Below are 15880 nucleotides of genomic sequence, written 5' to 3'. Positions count from 1 at the left end.
TTCCACTTGTGTGCTGTTAAGCATAAACCTCCAACCCATTTGCTTTAACCATTGCAACTTGTGAAACTAAATTCAATGTGGATACTAAGCAAGAAAAAATGTAATGTAAACAAAACTATGTATGATTCAAATCCATGAAATCTTGGTGCTAACTGGCCTGGCTATCCATTAATTTGTATAAACATTATCTTCTCAGCTAAAACAACCTTTGTCAAACTGGCACAGTACAAACACAAGGAAAAAGAATCCCCTGGAGGCAATGTACGAAAGTTTGCCATTTTTACCATAGAAGTTGCATCTTATCTAATTTTGCCTTAAGATTGTTAACACTCTAAGATTCGAACACACTCTAACACACATAGAGATTCTGCATATATATTTTCAATAATTTTGTTTGCAGATATTTAAATACATCGTGTCTGCATACTTCAGACCAATGATAGATAAACTATGTTTATCTTGTGCATTGACCTCCTTCAGTCAAGTCTTTGAATAACATCAGATCCACATATTCAGAACCAATTCCAAATACATTCCATATATTCAGACACAATGATCATAGGGTAAAATGTTACCTTATTTCAGACCGTTTTTCAAACACTTGCATCTGTCTACCAAGGCCTGCTGGATCTCTCAGTTGCTAACCATTCTGATTCCCCTTCGCATACTGACCTTTCTATCCTTTGCTTCCATGACCAGAGTGAAGCCACCTGCAAATGTGAGAATCAACACCTCATATTCCACTTGGGTAACTCACAACTCGACAATATGAATACTGAATTCTCCCATTTTAAATAATTTCCCCCCACCCCCAACTCTCTCTTTTTCATGCCCCACCTTCCTCTCTGGTATCATCCTATCACTGACCAAGTTGTCCCATGCGCACCCATTTCCTAGCTTTCTTCCCACTCACAAGAGTTAGAAATAGCTCTTAGGGCTAACGGAATCAAGGGGGTATGGGAAGAAAACAGGAACGGGGTACAGATTTGGATGATCAGCCACGATCATATTGAATGGTTCGAAGGGCCGAATGACCTAATCCTGCACCTATTTTCAGTTTCATTTGTCTGAAGGGTCCTGGGAAACGTCATCTGTCCATTACAATCAACAGCTGCTGCCTAACTCATTGAGTTCCTCCAGCACTTTATGTTTGACTAACATTTCTATTTGTTTTTTGCTGAAACAAAAGCACACCATGTAAGATTTTGAGAAATTTAAAACCTGGTCACATCATTTAGTTGCTGAAGGTTGGTTCAAAAGCTTTTTTGTTGAACATAAATTTCTGTTGCACCATTCGATTTGGCACTCTGTGGATATTCCTTAATACAAAACCAAACTGCCTTTTCACTGAAGTATACGTCATTTGAAAGACGTGGATCAGAAATCAATCACTTTAATTGGAACCAGCAAGAGAAAAAGTGAATTTTATTTCTTATGTCTGTGTACAGTACGGTATTTTCACATATAACGTAGATATAATGAGAATATACTGAAGGCATTCTGTCTAGTCACTACAATATTAATGCTCCAACACTGCTTATGCTCCTTGTTCTCTGGTAATCACATTCTATATCCTCCAGGGGCTATTGATCTTTGCAGTGTTGGCACATGCAACACAACTGGAATGCTAAATGAATTTTGTTTTTACCAACCATTTTTAATAAGCGCAGAGCTGATATTTAGAATTCTAAAGCACAAAGAATTATTGTTAAGGTGGAGTTTTTAGATTGTAGGATTCTTAATACTAAATTCCCATTTGGATAATCTGTATTTGAACCCGAGCCACTGGTAATGTTTCATATGCACTTGATGAGACTACTTGGAATTTTTTTATTTATTAATGGAGCATTCAATTATGCCAGATATTTGCGATGTCATTTCCTATCCTACAATGAACAATATACCTCAACACTTACTGCATTTTTTAAAAAACATTCAGCATCATTTTGGAATGCATTTCAACATTTATTAAATATAGTAATTTCACTTGTTTAATGTATTTGCTAAATGAGTCATCCTCAATCCAGACAAATTTCTGGATTGAGGATGCAATAAAAAAAAAAACATAAGTGTAAGCAAATGTTCTTTATCTCTACTCTCTGTACGAATTGTCCACAATGTTCGTTAAGAAAGAAAACAAGAATTGCTTTGAAACTCACTGAAATTAATTAGAGTAGCAATTTTTATTCCTATCAACAAAATTTATACCTGGTGACTTTTCCATGTTTTAGTTACATTCTAATGTACAAAATATGGGGCCGATTTTCAACAGACCCAAATAGAACGAAAAATATGTACATCTGTAAACATTTCTACAGTACTAATTCTGATGGTAATAGCTGTATCAATTCTAAAGGAGGCTTAAAAAACCCCATATGTTTTGTACTTATAAAAACCAATAAGCCTGATCTTCTGGAACAGAAAATTATTAGCAATGCCACTCATTAGCCACAAACGTGTATTGACTTTTAAAAGTGTTTTGCAAGGCATGTTGCTGTCTTGAAAGCACTGTGGACTCAATTGGACACCCTGTTGGGCTGTACATTGGTGCAGCGGTCTTACAGCACCAGAGACCCAAGTTCGATCTGACTACAGGTGCTTGTCTGTACGGAGTTTGTACGTTCTCCACGTGACCTGCAGGCGTTTTCTCGGGGTTCTTCGGTTTCCTCCTACACTCCAAAGACGAACAGGTTTGTAGGCTAATTGGCTTGGTAAAATGTAAGTTATCCATAGTGTATGTAGGATAGTGTTAGTGTGCGGGGATCGCTGGTCGGCGTGACTCCGTCGGCCGGAGCCTGTTTCCACGCTGTATCTGTAAACTAAACTAAACATCGAGGACCTTTATGCAATTCCTTAAATAGACAGAGGAATGATTAATAAAAAGTACAGAAACTAAATTGCATATCAGTTAGAATATTTAATTTAATGACAAATTCGGCACAGAATGCAAAAGAGATTAAATGAAGAGATAGGAGGAATAAAAAAGGGAAAGTAAACAGAAAACGTATTTACCTTTTTATAATCTCTATTAACAGAACACAAAGACTCCAAACTTGTAAAACACACTTGAAAAAGGTAATTTGCAATGCCAAATATATTGTTTTGTAGCAATTAGGGCAACACATCACAGTGTTTTTTTAAATCAGCAAAGCAACGTTATAGTAATCAAAGCGTTTGAATCGAGCGCCAATTTCTGAAGGAACAGGATAGCAATGTCTGGACTTACTCTAACTTTGCATGTGCATCCTCCAAAGTTGCTCTCCAATTTTAATATAATAGCAAAGATCCTATTCTAGCCCCCTGCCTTTCTAGAGTAGCACACTGAGGAACCGCCAAATGAACTTGTGTATTGACTTTTCAAAGTGTTTTAAAAGGCGTGTTGCCTTTATGACAAGAAATACTATATCTAAATGCAAGATACCTACTGTTACTCAACCAAAAATAAAATGACAATATACTGAAAGCCTTTGGAAACCACTTAAGTTTGATGTTGAGTGATTCTGGGCCAGAATATGGGATACGGGACATATGGGAGCCAAGAGATGAAGATGTAAATGGAAAGAGATTTTAGGGCATGGGAAACCAAACTCTATTAAATGCTATGAACTTTTTTTCCCCTCATATCATATCATTAAAATAATTATTTGAGAAAAGTCCAAAGTAATATTCCTCTTATCAAATGATTTCCCCACATAGATAGCTGACAGCATTGCTACACCAAGCATTTGCCAAGTCTACAGTCACATGCAAAACAGAATTCCATTATTTCAGTCACAATAATGAATTTAGCTCTAATCCTTAAAATACCTAAAATTATGTTGATCACATGCATAGCATTTTAGCTTGAAATTGGTGCTCACAAACAGAATGTCCTTCTTGTATTGTTGTGCCAAGTGAAAATACTAAAGTAGTACTGAAGATGTCATTAAATTACAAAGTGAGAAACCACGGTGGTATTTAACATTTATCACAGTGTAACGTCTTACACAATCACATACACTCCTGCACCATTTAGTTATATACCATTTAATTACAAACATTTGTAAAAGATAATAAAAAGAGTTCAACAAAGTAACAGATAGCTCAATTAAAAGCAAAATCGTTTGGTTAAAAAACATTAATTACAAATGCTATTATTTGCAACATGGTAGGGTTGTTGTCAACCCAAATCTTTCTTTCAATTTCATAATTAGGACTGTTTGTACTTGTTTAAGAATGTCAAGAAAAAAAATCTGACCAACACAAATGCCCAGTTTTGAAATAAATATGTGGTCCACTTGAAAAAGTACAAATATCTTTTAGTCTTCAAAAACAGAACTGTTTCTTTGAGATATGACCACCATTTGCTTCATTAATGGGCTCCAATGTTCATAGATTCTGATGAAAGACCACTGATCTGAAATTATAACTTTATCTGGTAACATGCTACCTAACCTGGTAAATATTTCCAGCATTTTCTCATTCTATTTGATGGTTTGTTCAGACTTGATCCTGAGAGGGAAAACAGTATTAGTCATTTTTAATGCCATGTATATAGTAGCAGGAATATAAAAACTATGACATTAAAGTCACTTAAATACAGGAGGGATTGAACAGGAGAACAGATTTCCTTTCAAAACATTTACTTTCCTCACAGACAAAAGTACTGAAATGAATGCTCAACTACACGAGTTAACATGACAAAACACTCTGTTTTGTACCTACTCTGAAATTTGCAGGTAAAGTAGAACCGACAAACAATATTATATTGTGCATATTGTATTCAATTCTGAATTTCTACCTCAATGACTCTTAGTAGGATGTGACCTCTGGTACCAAGCTCAAGTGATGGTGATTTATGTACAGGTCCAGCTAATGAGCGTCAACTGACAATGTAACAGCGGATTATTTCTCAACCAGACATTGTCCTTCTGCAATGTCAGAGCATGTGCAAATTCAAACGGAAGACACTGAACAGGTCAGTAGCTAGAAACCCTGGATGACCCTCATCTGCTTCTCCTCGGTTCCATCACTTAGTACTGATTAGTATCTGGTTTCAACTTTTAACACAATGAAGACATTTCACATCATTCAGTCAACTTCCAATTATTCAAGCCTGGTCAGATGAATTATCAAGTACATGGCAACCAGGCCAGGGTAAAATTCAATGAGAGAGTTTTGACTCTGAGATTTGTCACTGAAGTTATGTTATGTTAATAATTGAAAAAAAATGCAGATAGCAATTTAGCTTACCCCTTTACATCTGCTATGTCTGGATTGCTATCTTTAGGTCTGTCTTCCTCTTTGATATCTGCAAACATTTCAAAACAATTAGATTCTGTAGAATAAAGGCAATTTCAGAGAAAGGCAATTTAAATATGTCCTTCATTGTGATATAGTACTTTAAGTGGTATCTAAACTACTTTCTTGATCTTCATCCAAAGAGCTGTCAAATAATAGCTTTCCCAATGAAAGGCTACATTTATTTGCACAGGAATTATTTTCTTTAATCTTATGAAAATCGAGTAGTCATTGTCCTTCATAACATAAAAATCAATTGAAAAAAACTTTCCTCAGCCAGAAAAACCCCAATGAATTGCAGTTCAAATGAATCACACTGCAAGAGGAAGAGATGACATACCTCAGAAGCAGAAAGAATAAACATAGAAACAGAAAAATAGGTGCAGGAGTAGGCCAATTGGCCCTTCGAGCCAGCACCGCCATTCAATATGATCATGGCTGATCATCTAAAATCAGTACCCCGTGCCTGCTTTTTCCCCATATCCCTAGATTCATTTAGCCCAAAGAGCTAAATCTAACTCTTTCTTGAAAACATCCAGTGAATTGGCCTCCACTGCCTTCAGTGGCAGAGAATTCCACAGATTCACAACTCTCTGGGTGAAAACGTTTTTCCTCACCTCAGTCCTAAATGGCCTATCCCTTATTCTTAAAAATGATCACAGTGGCAAAACAAAATCCTGCCTATATAACCTACTACTGGAGCATCTTCAGATATTGTTACACAGCAGCATGGTGGCGCAGTGGTAGAGTTGCTGTCTTACAGCACTTGTAGCGCCGTTGACCCGGGTTCGATCTCGACTACGGGTGTTGTCTGTACGAAGTTTGTACGTTCTCCCTGTGACCTGCGTGGGTTTTCTCCGAGATCTTCAGTTTCCTCTCACACTCCAAAGGTAGTAGGTAAAAAGGCTTAGTAAATGTAGAAAATGATTGCGATGGTTCAGATTAACTCTCTTGTTCCAACCAGAAGTCCTTTCTCCAGAGGCTTGCAAATTATTCTCCAAATTATTTAACCAATTATTCTCCAAATTATTTAACCAATTTATCATAATATACCTACTTTCACAATTTTTGCAGGCAGTGAGTCCCAGATTTCAACTTATTTTATATCTGTGACCTATCATGCTCAACCCATCACCATAAGGAATAGCCTCACACTATCCACTTTGTCCAGACCCTCATTATTATAAATGCATCCTTCATATCTCCCTCAGCCACCCCGTCTCCAAATAAATCCATCCCAGCCTCTCTAATTAATCTTTTAAATGTGGACTCTCATCACTAATTCTAATAAATCTGGTCTGATGAACTATCAAGCACATAGCAACGAGGCCTGGGTAAAATTCACTAAGAGAATTTGGTCCCTTAGATTTGTCATTTGATTTATGTTACCTATAATGAATGTTATTAATTTAAAACATATATACAGATAACAAATTAGCATTAGAGATTCTCTCCACAGCCTTCACCAGAATTATGCAATAGTCCAGTTGAGGTAGACTAGTGTTTAATAAAGATTTAACATAACTTCCTGCATTAATGCTCTGTGTCCATAGATAATATTTGAAAATAAAGTATGCCCCGAGATTTTCTGGCACTGGATAAGGTCATTTTTTAAAATTATATGTAAAATTTCAAAACTACACTACTTACTTAAGTACTTTGGGATTGGAGATTTCTCAGAAATAAATTTATTTCTCAGAAATCTCAACTTCCTCGAGCTTTAACGAGCTAATATTCTCTGTACCAATTGGTGCATGTGACAATAAATATAGCTTGAACTTGAACTCTTTTAATTATGTTATTTCAGGAACAATATTTTCAGCCTATTGGACATAATCTTCCACCTATTATTACAGGACATTTTACATTCACATGAGAGCAGAGATCTTGGTTTACCACATCTGCCGTAAACTCAATGGGCTGAATGCAACCCCCCCCCCCCCCCCCCAAGTCATACAAAAAAATACAATATGAACAAGAACCTTCTCAATGAGCCAAAAATCACAAATCTAACCTTATTCTGCCTCTTTACTTTTCCACATTTACTACTAGATATTGAAAACAAAAAGTAAATTCTGACACCAAATCATGACATTTACAGCAAAGATGGCTATTCAGCTATCACGCTTACACAAACAAGTTAACTGTATCAATAAATATCTATTCCAGTTATCTGTACTTTCTTTGTATCTTTTTCACATTCCCCCTTTTCTATTAATTGTCCCATACCTATTCAAACAGACTTAACAGACCAGATCGAGTCTGCTGGGGGTAGCAGATCAATGGCGATCTGTCGCATTTGGCCTTCCTACATTCATACCTTCTTAACTTCTGCACCTGTACATTACACCGTCAGAATTGTGCCATAGGTCAGATATCAACGCATTAAATCCTATACTCTGCTGTTGGACTCACCTTTGATTCCAGATACAGTTCACGAATGTAAAGGGAAAGAGGCTGAACCCATTTCACATCCTGCCCCTTGATTTATTTGAATAGTTTACCAACCTTAATTAAAAAAGTCAGTCTAATTAGATGTTCTGTGCATTTTTCAATGATTGTACTTTATTTTGTTATTTTAATTAATTTGCAGTAGGTTCATGTACTTTTAACTACATTTTAAAAATAGACCAATTTAATTTATAAAATTATTTAAATCCATTTAAATTCTCTTTATTTAAATAAAGAGAAAAGCAAAAACAGAGAAAAATGCCTGTGTCAGTCAAAGGGCCATCTGAGTGGTCCTGGAGTAGGTCAGCCTTGGTATGGTATGGCCTGTCTTGTGCTCTAGTTCAAGCTCATGGAAAGTCTGTGATGAGGTGAAGTTTGGGTCTGAAACCCTTCTAATATACCGATTTCTGTTGCTTTTATCTTTGAGCACTCACCATGTTTTCTCTCTTCTGGCTCTTTCTTTTCATCAATTCTGGCTCGCTTGGTACATTTCTTATGGAGTGCAACATTTCTTCTGCCTCCTTCTCCTTCATCTTCAGAGTCTGAAAATTCCTCATCACGAGCTATTCGTTTATCAGATGCTCGAACTGCAACAGAAGAAATAAGTCAATTGCTAAGGCGCCAGTTATAAATGCATGTTTAAGTTCATTTCAAATAAGGCAAAGAAAGAAAAAAAATGCACTCATGTAACCCTTTTCACAAACTCAAGATACTCAAACTTTTTCCATGCTTAACCTATACTTATCCTGAAAACAAATAATTAGTGACCAAGTTCACTTCAGCTTGTTCCATTCAAACATTTTGCAGTAAATATCTTCTTGTATGTAAATGTCTTCCTGTATCCTTTTGTAACTTGTAGGGATTGGAAATTACTCTTGCTTCCATTGTCAGTCAAGAAATAATTAACATATCTCCAAAATAAAGCATCTATTTCAAATAAAAGGTATTTGTACATACAACTAACCCACATTCATCCACACAGCTGATGCAATGGCATTACAATTCACATCATTCTGGCCAGCATAATCCATCCTCGGTCAAAGTATTCATGAATTTATGAATATTATACCAGGAAAGATGACTAGGGTGGGTCATTGGTTTCAAAGTTGTTAATCTAACTATGCCTTTTTGTCTGTTTTTCATTCATTTGTGTGTCAAGAAGCCCTTTGCTTCAAAGGATTTAAAAAATATATTTTTTCTTAAATACCATCGGATCATATTTGTCTGTTTTTGATTGTTTGGACACAACATATCACTGCAAAATATAGGTGGTATTGGTTTGTTATTATCATGCGTACCGAGATACAGTGAAAAGAGGTTTGTTCTTGTATTCTACCCAGGCAAATCATGTCACACATGAGTACTAAAGATAGACACAAAACGCTGGAGTAAATCAGCGGGACAAGCAGTATCTCTGGATAGATGGAATGGGCAGCGTTTTGGGGCTCGACCCAAAACGTCACCCATTCCTTCTCTCTAGGGATGCTGCCTGTCCCGCTGAGTTACTCCAGCATTTTGTCTACCTTCGATTTAAACCAGCATCTGCAGTTCTTTCCTACACATGCAGAATATAGTGTTAGAGTTAGAGAAAGTGAAGATAACAAAAAATGCAAGGGCTGCAACAAGGTAGATTGAGAATCCTTCCTTCACATATGACAATCCATTCTTAGCAGGTGGACTGCAACTAACTTGAAATCCGTTTTTCAGTATCCTCCTCCTCATCCTCTTCTCCACTATCTTCTTGAATAGCATCTTCTGGGATTGCTTGCATCTGGACACCAGGAGCATGAGGCAACATGCGTAGGTTTTCAAACAAACGCAATCTGCGAAGAATTAAGACAAATTACACACACAAAATCACTTCAAGAATAATTAATCAATTTAGACGCAACAGAAACATCTACTATTTACCATTTGATATCATGAGATATGCAGAATCGAAACATGGTTGTTATGGAAAGGGATAAGATTGGCCCTCAAGTTATAGCCCTAATTTGTGGAGAGACTGATTTTAGTAGCAAAAGTGGGGGTCTGGTGAAAGTGGATGGGAGCAGATGCCTTGATGTAAAATAATATCTGACAAGTAGGAGCCTTGTAAAAAAATTAGTTAGTAAGAGTTCAGGGCCAGCATGTTCCAGGAAAGATTAAAAGGTAAAGATAGCAAGATTATAGAACCTTGGATGCTAACGATCAGGAATAAACGCGTGTCGGCAACTAGTGGGTGAATGAGCACCCTTTAAGAAACAAACGAGAAGGCAGAAAAGGCCAGGAAATATCCTTTGCAAATAAGATTAAGGAGAATCCCAATACAATCTCGTACAACATGGAAACAGGTCCCGTGGCCCTACTCAACCATGTTGACCATGCCCATTTAACCTAGCCCCTTTTGCCCGATATCCCTCTAAAGCTTTCCCATTCAGGGAGAATAGACAAGACAGGAGTGTGTCCACTTAAAGTGTAATCTATGTGTATGGCCAGGATATGTGGGCAAAGTCATAAATAAATACTGTATTCACTAAGAAGGATGTGAAATATATCAATTTCAGGGAGGGGTACGTTGATAGTCGTAAGCATGTCAGTATTAAGGAGGAGATTTTAAATGTCATAGAAAACATAAAAGTTGATAAATCCTCAGGGCCAGAAGAGATCTATCCCAGGTTGCTATATGAAGTAGGGTAGGAGATAGCAGAGTTTCTGACATGTGCTAAGCAATGTTGATGAATAGAGAAACCTGGGGGTTCAAGTCTACAGTTCTCTGAAAGTGACAACACAGGTAGATTGGTAGACCAGTGTGGACGCTGTGTTGTCGTTCATCCTCACGGTTGTGGTCTATAGGTCAGCATCGTCAATGATCCATCAGCAGACTCCTAGGTCAGGAGTTTGGAGATTGAAGGACTGAGCTGAATCATCTCAATGAAACATCTGAATGAACAGTGCAATTAATTCAGTGTTGTCTAGGGCACTTTCACACATCTCAAGCGTCATTGAAGTGGGCATTCTCTTTCAGTTCACTTGTTGAGTCCATTCACAACTGAAGGTGACCGGACAAATGACCTTTGATCTGATCCAATGTTTCTATCATTACTTACCACAATTTCATAAGGTCATAAGGAATAGGAGTAGCCATTCGGGCCATCGTCTACACCGCCATTCAATCATCTCTCCCTCCTAACCCCATTCTCCTGCCTTCACCCCATAACATCTGGCACCGGTACTAATCAAGAAATTCTGTCATTTTCATGCTATTTTCAGTTTAGCACACGTTATCCTTTGATAAAAATCCACGATTAACACTTTTTTGGTAATCCGGTTGCTGTTCTTGGTATGCTTTTTCATACATCTGACTGAAGTGGGATTAGTTTCCTGGCTTGATATTCAGTGGATTGCTGCGACAATATGCCAGGTCATAAGTTTACAGTTTAATGGTAGAATATAATTCTGCTACTGCTCATGGCTCATTGTGCCTCATGGGCGCCCAGTTTGAAGCTAGTAGATTTGTTCGGAATTTATCTTATTTGACACAATGAAAATGCTGTACAACACGATGAAGGATGTACTCACTGTGAAAACTGAACATTTTTTCCACTAGGATTGTGTTGGTGATTTACGCAATTCTGTCATTGGCAGAATAGGTCACCACTGCCACAGACAAGATCCCAGTAGTCCAAAAATGCACCAACTCCTCAGTCATGCATTCACTTGCTCTATCTTCTGATTCCTATCCTCAGTAGCTCATAGAGCAATCTAGAGATTACTATCTTTGAGGGCATACTTTTCTTCATTGATGTTACAACTGCTGATGGTAGTAGCATAATGAATTCTGAAGTGTATAGACACATTCTATCTGTGATGTATATGTAATGTAATATGTAATGTAAATGCCAGTGCCCCTGATCGGAGCCCGCGTTCGAGCGGCAATAACAGCCGCCGCCGCCATGTTAGAGAGATTCAAAGAGCCCTGTGGAACGCACAGCATGACCCTAACAACAGTTTAAAGACACTAAGGGACAAATGCAGAGAAGTAAAAGTTAAGAAGCCAAGAAGTACAGATAATTTGACGAAAATGCAAAGAAGTAAAAATTAAGAAGTGAAGAAGTAAAAGTTAAGAAGCCAAGAGTTATTATGCAAGAAATTGAAAGAATGAGAATATTTGTATTGACTGTTTAGTATTGACTGTCTTAAGTTTTTGTTTTTTTTGAAGAAGTCCGCCTCCTAGACGGAGCAAGTCTACAAGACCAGGCGGAGAGTAAATTCAGTATAGACGTCTAGTCCAGGATAGAGCCCTGTAGCCCAGGATAGAGACCAGTAGCCGTGGTTAGAGCCCTGTGTAGCCGTGGATAGACCCCTGTGTAGCCGTGGATAGACCCATGTGTAGCCGTGGATAGACCCATGTGTAGCCAGGAGACCCCTGTGTAGATGGGGATAGACCCCTGTATAGCCGTGGATAGACCACCTGTAGCGACGCCCAGATGTGAGAAACCTAGACAGAGGAGCCAGTCTCCCAGAAGCCAGAAATAGTCTCCCAGAAGGCACGATGCGCCGAGAACAACAGTCTAGTGTAAATCCTTATGTGGATATTAGGGGGAGATGTGGTGTAATTAAAGTGAAGGGGGAGATGTGATGTAATTAAAGTGAAGGGGGAGATGTGATGTATATGTAATGTAATATGTAATGTAAATGCCAGTGCCCCTTGAGGCCAAAAGCAAAAGCTGGCAAATGTACCTGTGCCTCGTAACTGGGGTCAAGTGACCTTCTAGAAGTTTCAGTCATTGCAGATTAAACCTTTTCTACAAGATGTCGGACGTGTATTGATTGTGCTAGTCACAACAAGGTCTTACAGAAGACATTACACTATCTGCTCGTTCAAACAAATGCCAGAAAACTCATTGGCCAGCGGTTCATTCTACAGCAAAACAATGATCTCAAACATACTGCTAAAGCAACAAAGGAGTTTTTCAAAGCTAAAAAATGGTCAATTCTTGAGTGGCCAAGTCAATCACCCGATCTGAACCCAATTGAGCATGCCGTTTATATGCTGAAGAGTAAACTGAAGGGGGCTTGCCCCCAAAACAAGCTTAAGCTAAAGATGGCTGCAATACAGGCCTGGCAGAGCATCACCAGAGAAGACACCCAGCAACTGGTAATGTCCATGAATCTCAGACTTCAAGTAGTCATTGCACGCAAAGGATATGCAACAAAATACTACATGACTACTTTCATTTACATGACATTTCTGTGTCCTAATCCTTATGGTGCCCTGAAATAGGGGGACAATGTATAAACACTGCTGTGATTTCTACATGGTGAAACCAAAATGTATAAAATGACCTTTATTAAAATCTGACAATGTGCACTTTAACCACATGTGATTTTTTTCTATTACAAATATCAAATTGTGGAGTACAGAGACAAATAAATAAATGATGGATCTTTGTCCCAAACATTATATAGAGGGCACTGTAAATCACACTGATAAGTAATGACAGACACACAAGTCTCAATACCCACTAAATCTAAAATATTACTGTCCCAAACACAAGATGTAGTATGTTTGGGACATACTACATCTGTTTGGCAAGATCTGTTTTTCGAGCAATTGTTGTGTGCCTATTATTGGAATCATTTTATCTCTGACCAAACTGCAAGAAACTGGTACTGGATCAGGAGCTTGCTGTATCGTGATGGTTTGTATTACACTGTATGCTGTGAAGCTTGAATTTGACAGCATGTACAGCTGTGCCTTGACAGGTTCCTGTCCCAAAATTAAGCTGATCAAGCACCAGGGAGGGTTGCAGTAGCAAGGAGCTGGAGATTATAGTTTGGAGAATGTGAAAGGTGAAAGCTTCAGGAGAGGTTCTCAACTGAATCCAAACCCTCCTTTAGGTGAAGTTAAGATTCAGCCCTCATGCTTCTGATCTCTCATAAACAAACTGTACTTACTTTATTTTTTCCATATATTCCAGTGTGTTCTGGTTCATCATATTAGAAGGACTGATGTGTAGTTTGAAGTCTGGCCCAAAGTATTCAAAATAGTCATTGTACGGTAGCTCTAATTTAAAACAAGTACCGATAATATCAGTTTTGGATCATGAAGCATCAAAAGTACACAATAACATCACAAATCCAATCTTCATGTAATCATTTGATAACAAGGGTTTTTTTTGTACTGTAGTCCACTGCAGGAGCAATATTGAGAAACAAATAAGCCGTGTTAAATGTAACACACTGAAAAGCATGGGGGGAAAAAAGCAGAAATAAAACATTTTGAATGTTGTAAACCTGAGATAAAAACAGAAAATGCTGGAAACACTCAGCAAGTTATACAGCACTGAAGAAAGTCAGAGATATGCAAAAACAATTAAAAGCATGATGTCACAACTGGGATGATTGTATGATTAAATAATTATCTTGGGCTCTTGGCTCTGCAAATGAAAATGGAGCAGTGATCTGATAAAGCCTTTAAATTATGAAGAGCTTCAAAATTTAGACAGTAAAAAGAATTTCCACTTTAGGGTGAGTCCAAAACTATGGGCCAATAATATTTGAATATATTAAAAAATTGTATCCCTCTGACCAAAAAACTGTGGGAATCTTCAGTTTAAACTAACATAAGACAATCTACTGAATGCATAACTCAAACAAATGCAAATATTGCACCAGTTTCCCTTAAGTGTCCAATATCATCTCTCTGAACCAAGGAGGAAACCTATAGAGATCATTAAGCAAAACACTCGCTTATATACATAAAGTTTACCAACTTGAGTTAGAACGAATAAGATTATTTTGTATCTAATAATTACCATTTGGAATTTCTGTATCCAGCGCTACAGCTGTCTCATATGTCCAGCAACGAGCAACATTGCGGATTGTATATCCTCCACCTCCGAGCATCAGGAGAGGCAAGTTGAAAGTCTTAATGAACTCCACACATTTGGCATGACCTATTTCAAGAAACAGTAATAACATGCAACGGTCCTCTGTAAAAACCATAAGATCTTGCTGCTTTTTATTTAATAATTGCTGCATAAGTATTTCACTATGATATGTAATAGTACAGATGCACATACCCTTTAATGTGAGATTGAAACACCCAAGTCTGTCTCCTGACAATGAATCAGCCCCACACTGAAGTACAACAGCACTGGGCTGGTACATTTCCATAACCTTGGTCAAAATCTGCATTAAAAATAAAAGCAGAGAAAAAATAAGTGTAAACAATGTAATATAATCAAAGTAAAGTTTAAATATTTATAAAGATAGAAGAAAATTCAAGAAACATACTGGCTTAAATATTTGTTCGTAAGATTCATCATCAATTCCATCTCGCAATGGAAAGTTGACAGCATAATATTTACCTTTCCCAGCCCCTATGTCCTGTTGGTAAAAGAACAAAATGTGAAATCAGTGTCAATTTGAGGAACAGTCATTATTGATGCTATTTAATCACTTTGGATGCATGAAACAACAGCACATCAGCAAGTATCTTCAGGTATGTTTGTATTATATTGCAATAGTTTCCTTGCATTTATTCGACACTACTTTGACTCAAGATTACTGGAATTCGAAACAAAAGTTCTTATAAGTCCTCGTAATACATTTGGACAATCTCAATCACATGGGAGATCATCAAGAAAGTTTATTCCCTTCAAAGATATCTTTATACCTTTTTTTCTTGACATTCTTTAAAAGGGTTGCAGTGTGACTAATAAAAGTTTTGGGTTGCTTGGCAAAAAATAATTACGTCCTTCAGGTCTTGGAACGAAAATTCAAAACAGTTCCAAACCATCAAAATGCATCCTGAGATAATCGAATGGATTTTTTTTTAAACTAAAAGTGCCAGCTGCTGTATTATCTTACCATCTGGCAGATTACATCATTACAACACAACCTGCTGAGCCATCATGAGGTTCTGCAGATTGTAACAGAATTGTCATGATCTCTAAGACACCTGGCCAAAACACAATTCAAGACTTCAAACACACCGGTGAAAGAAAAGGCTTTCTTATGAAAAATGATTGCTAAAGGGGTAGTTCATATTCAAAATTAAGTCTCCTGAATTTCTTTTGATTTCTTTGTGTTTTACCCTACCGTGCTAGATCATGTCGATTTAGCTTCAGGCCTAAATGTGTTACTGCAGTGCCTGCCTGTC

At 37.4% G+C, this 15880-nt stretch overlaps 1 protein-coding gene across 1 annotated transcript in view; it reads right to left on the bottom strand.

The window, feature by feature from the left end:
* Positions 1–2164: 2164 nt before the first annotated feature.
* The window catches only part of hdac2 (histone deacetylase 2), a 34726-nt gene continuing 21010 nt past the window's right edge, over positions 2165–15880 (bottom strand). The window contains exons 7-14 of the mRNA XM_033021144.1: positions 15013–15105; positions 14799–14907; positions 14532–14672; positions 13672–13780; positions 9421–9554; positions 8166–8318; positions 5233–5290; positions 2165–4491 (exon numbers count right to left, since the gene is read on the bottom strand). Coding sequence (XP_032877035.1) covers positions 4464–4491; positions 5233–5290; positions 8166–8318; positions 9421–9554; positions 13672–13780; positions 14532–14672; positions 14799–14907; positions 15013–15105 — 825 coding nt within the window. The 3' untranslated portion in view covers positions 2165–4463. The remainder of the gene's footprint in view (positions 4492–5232; positions 5291–8165; positions 8319–9420; positions 9555–13671; positions 13781–14531; positions 14673–14798; positions 14908–15012; positions 15106–15880) is intronic.

This window comes from Amblyraja radiata, chromosome 5, assembly GCF_010909765.2.
Source record: "Amblyraja radiata isolate CabotCenter1 chromosome 5, sAmbRad1.1.pri, whole genome shotgun sequence".
Lineage (NCBI taxonomy): Eukaryota > Metazoa > Chordata > Chondrichthyes > Rajiformes > Rajidae > Amblyraja > Amblyraja radiata.
Note: the sequence above shows the minus strand (reverse complement) of the source record. Positions and strands in the feature narration are given on the sequence as shown.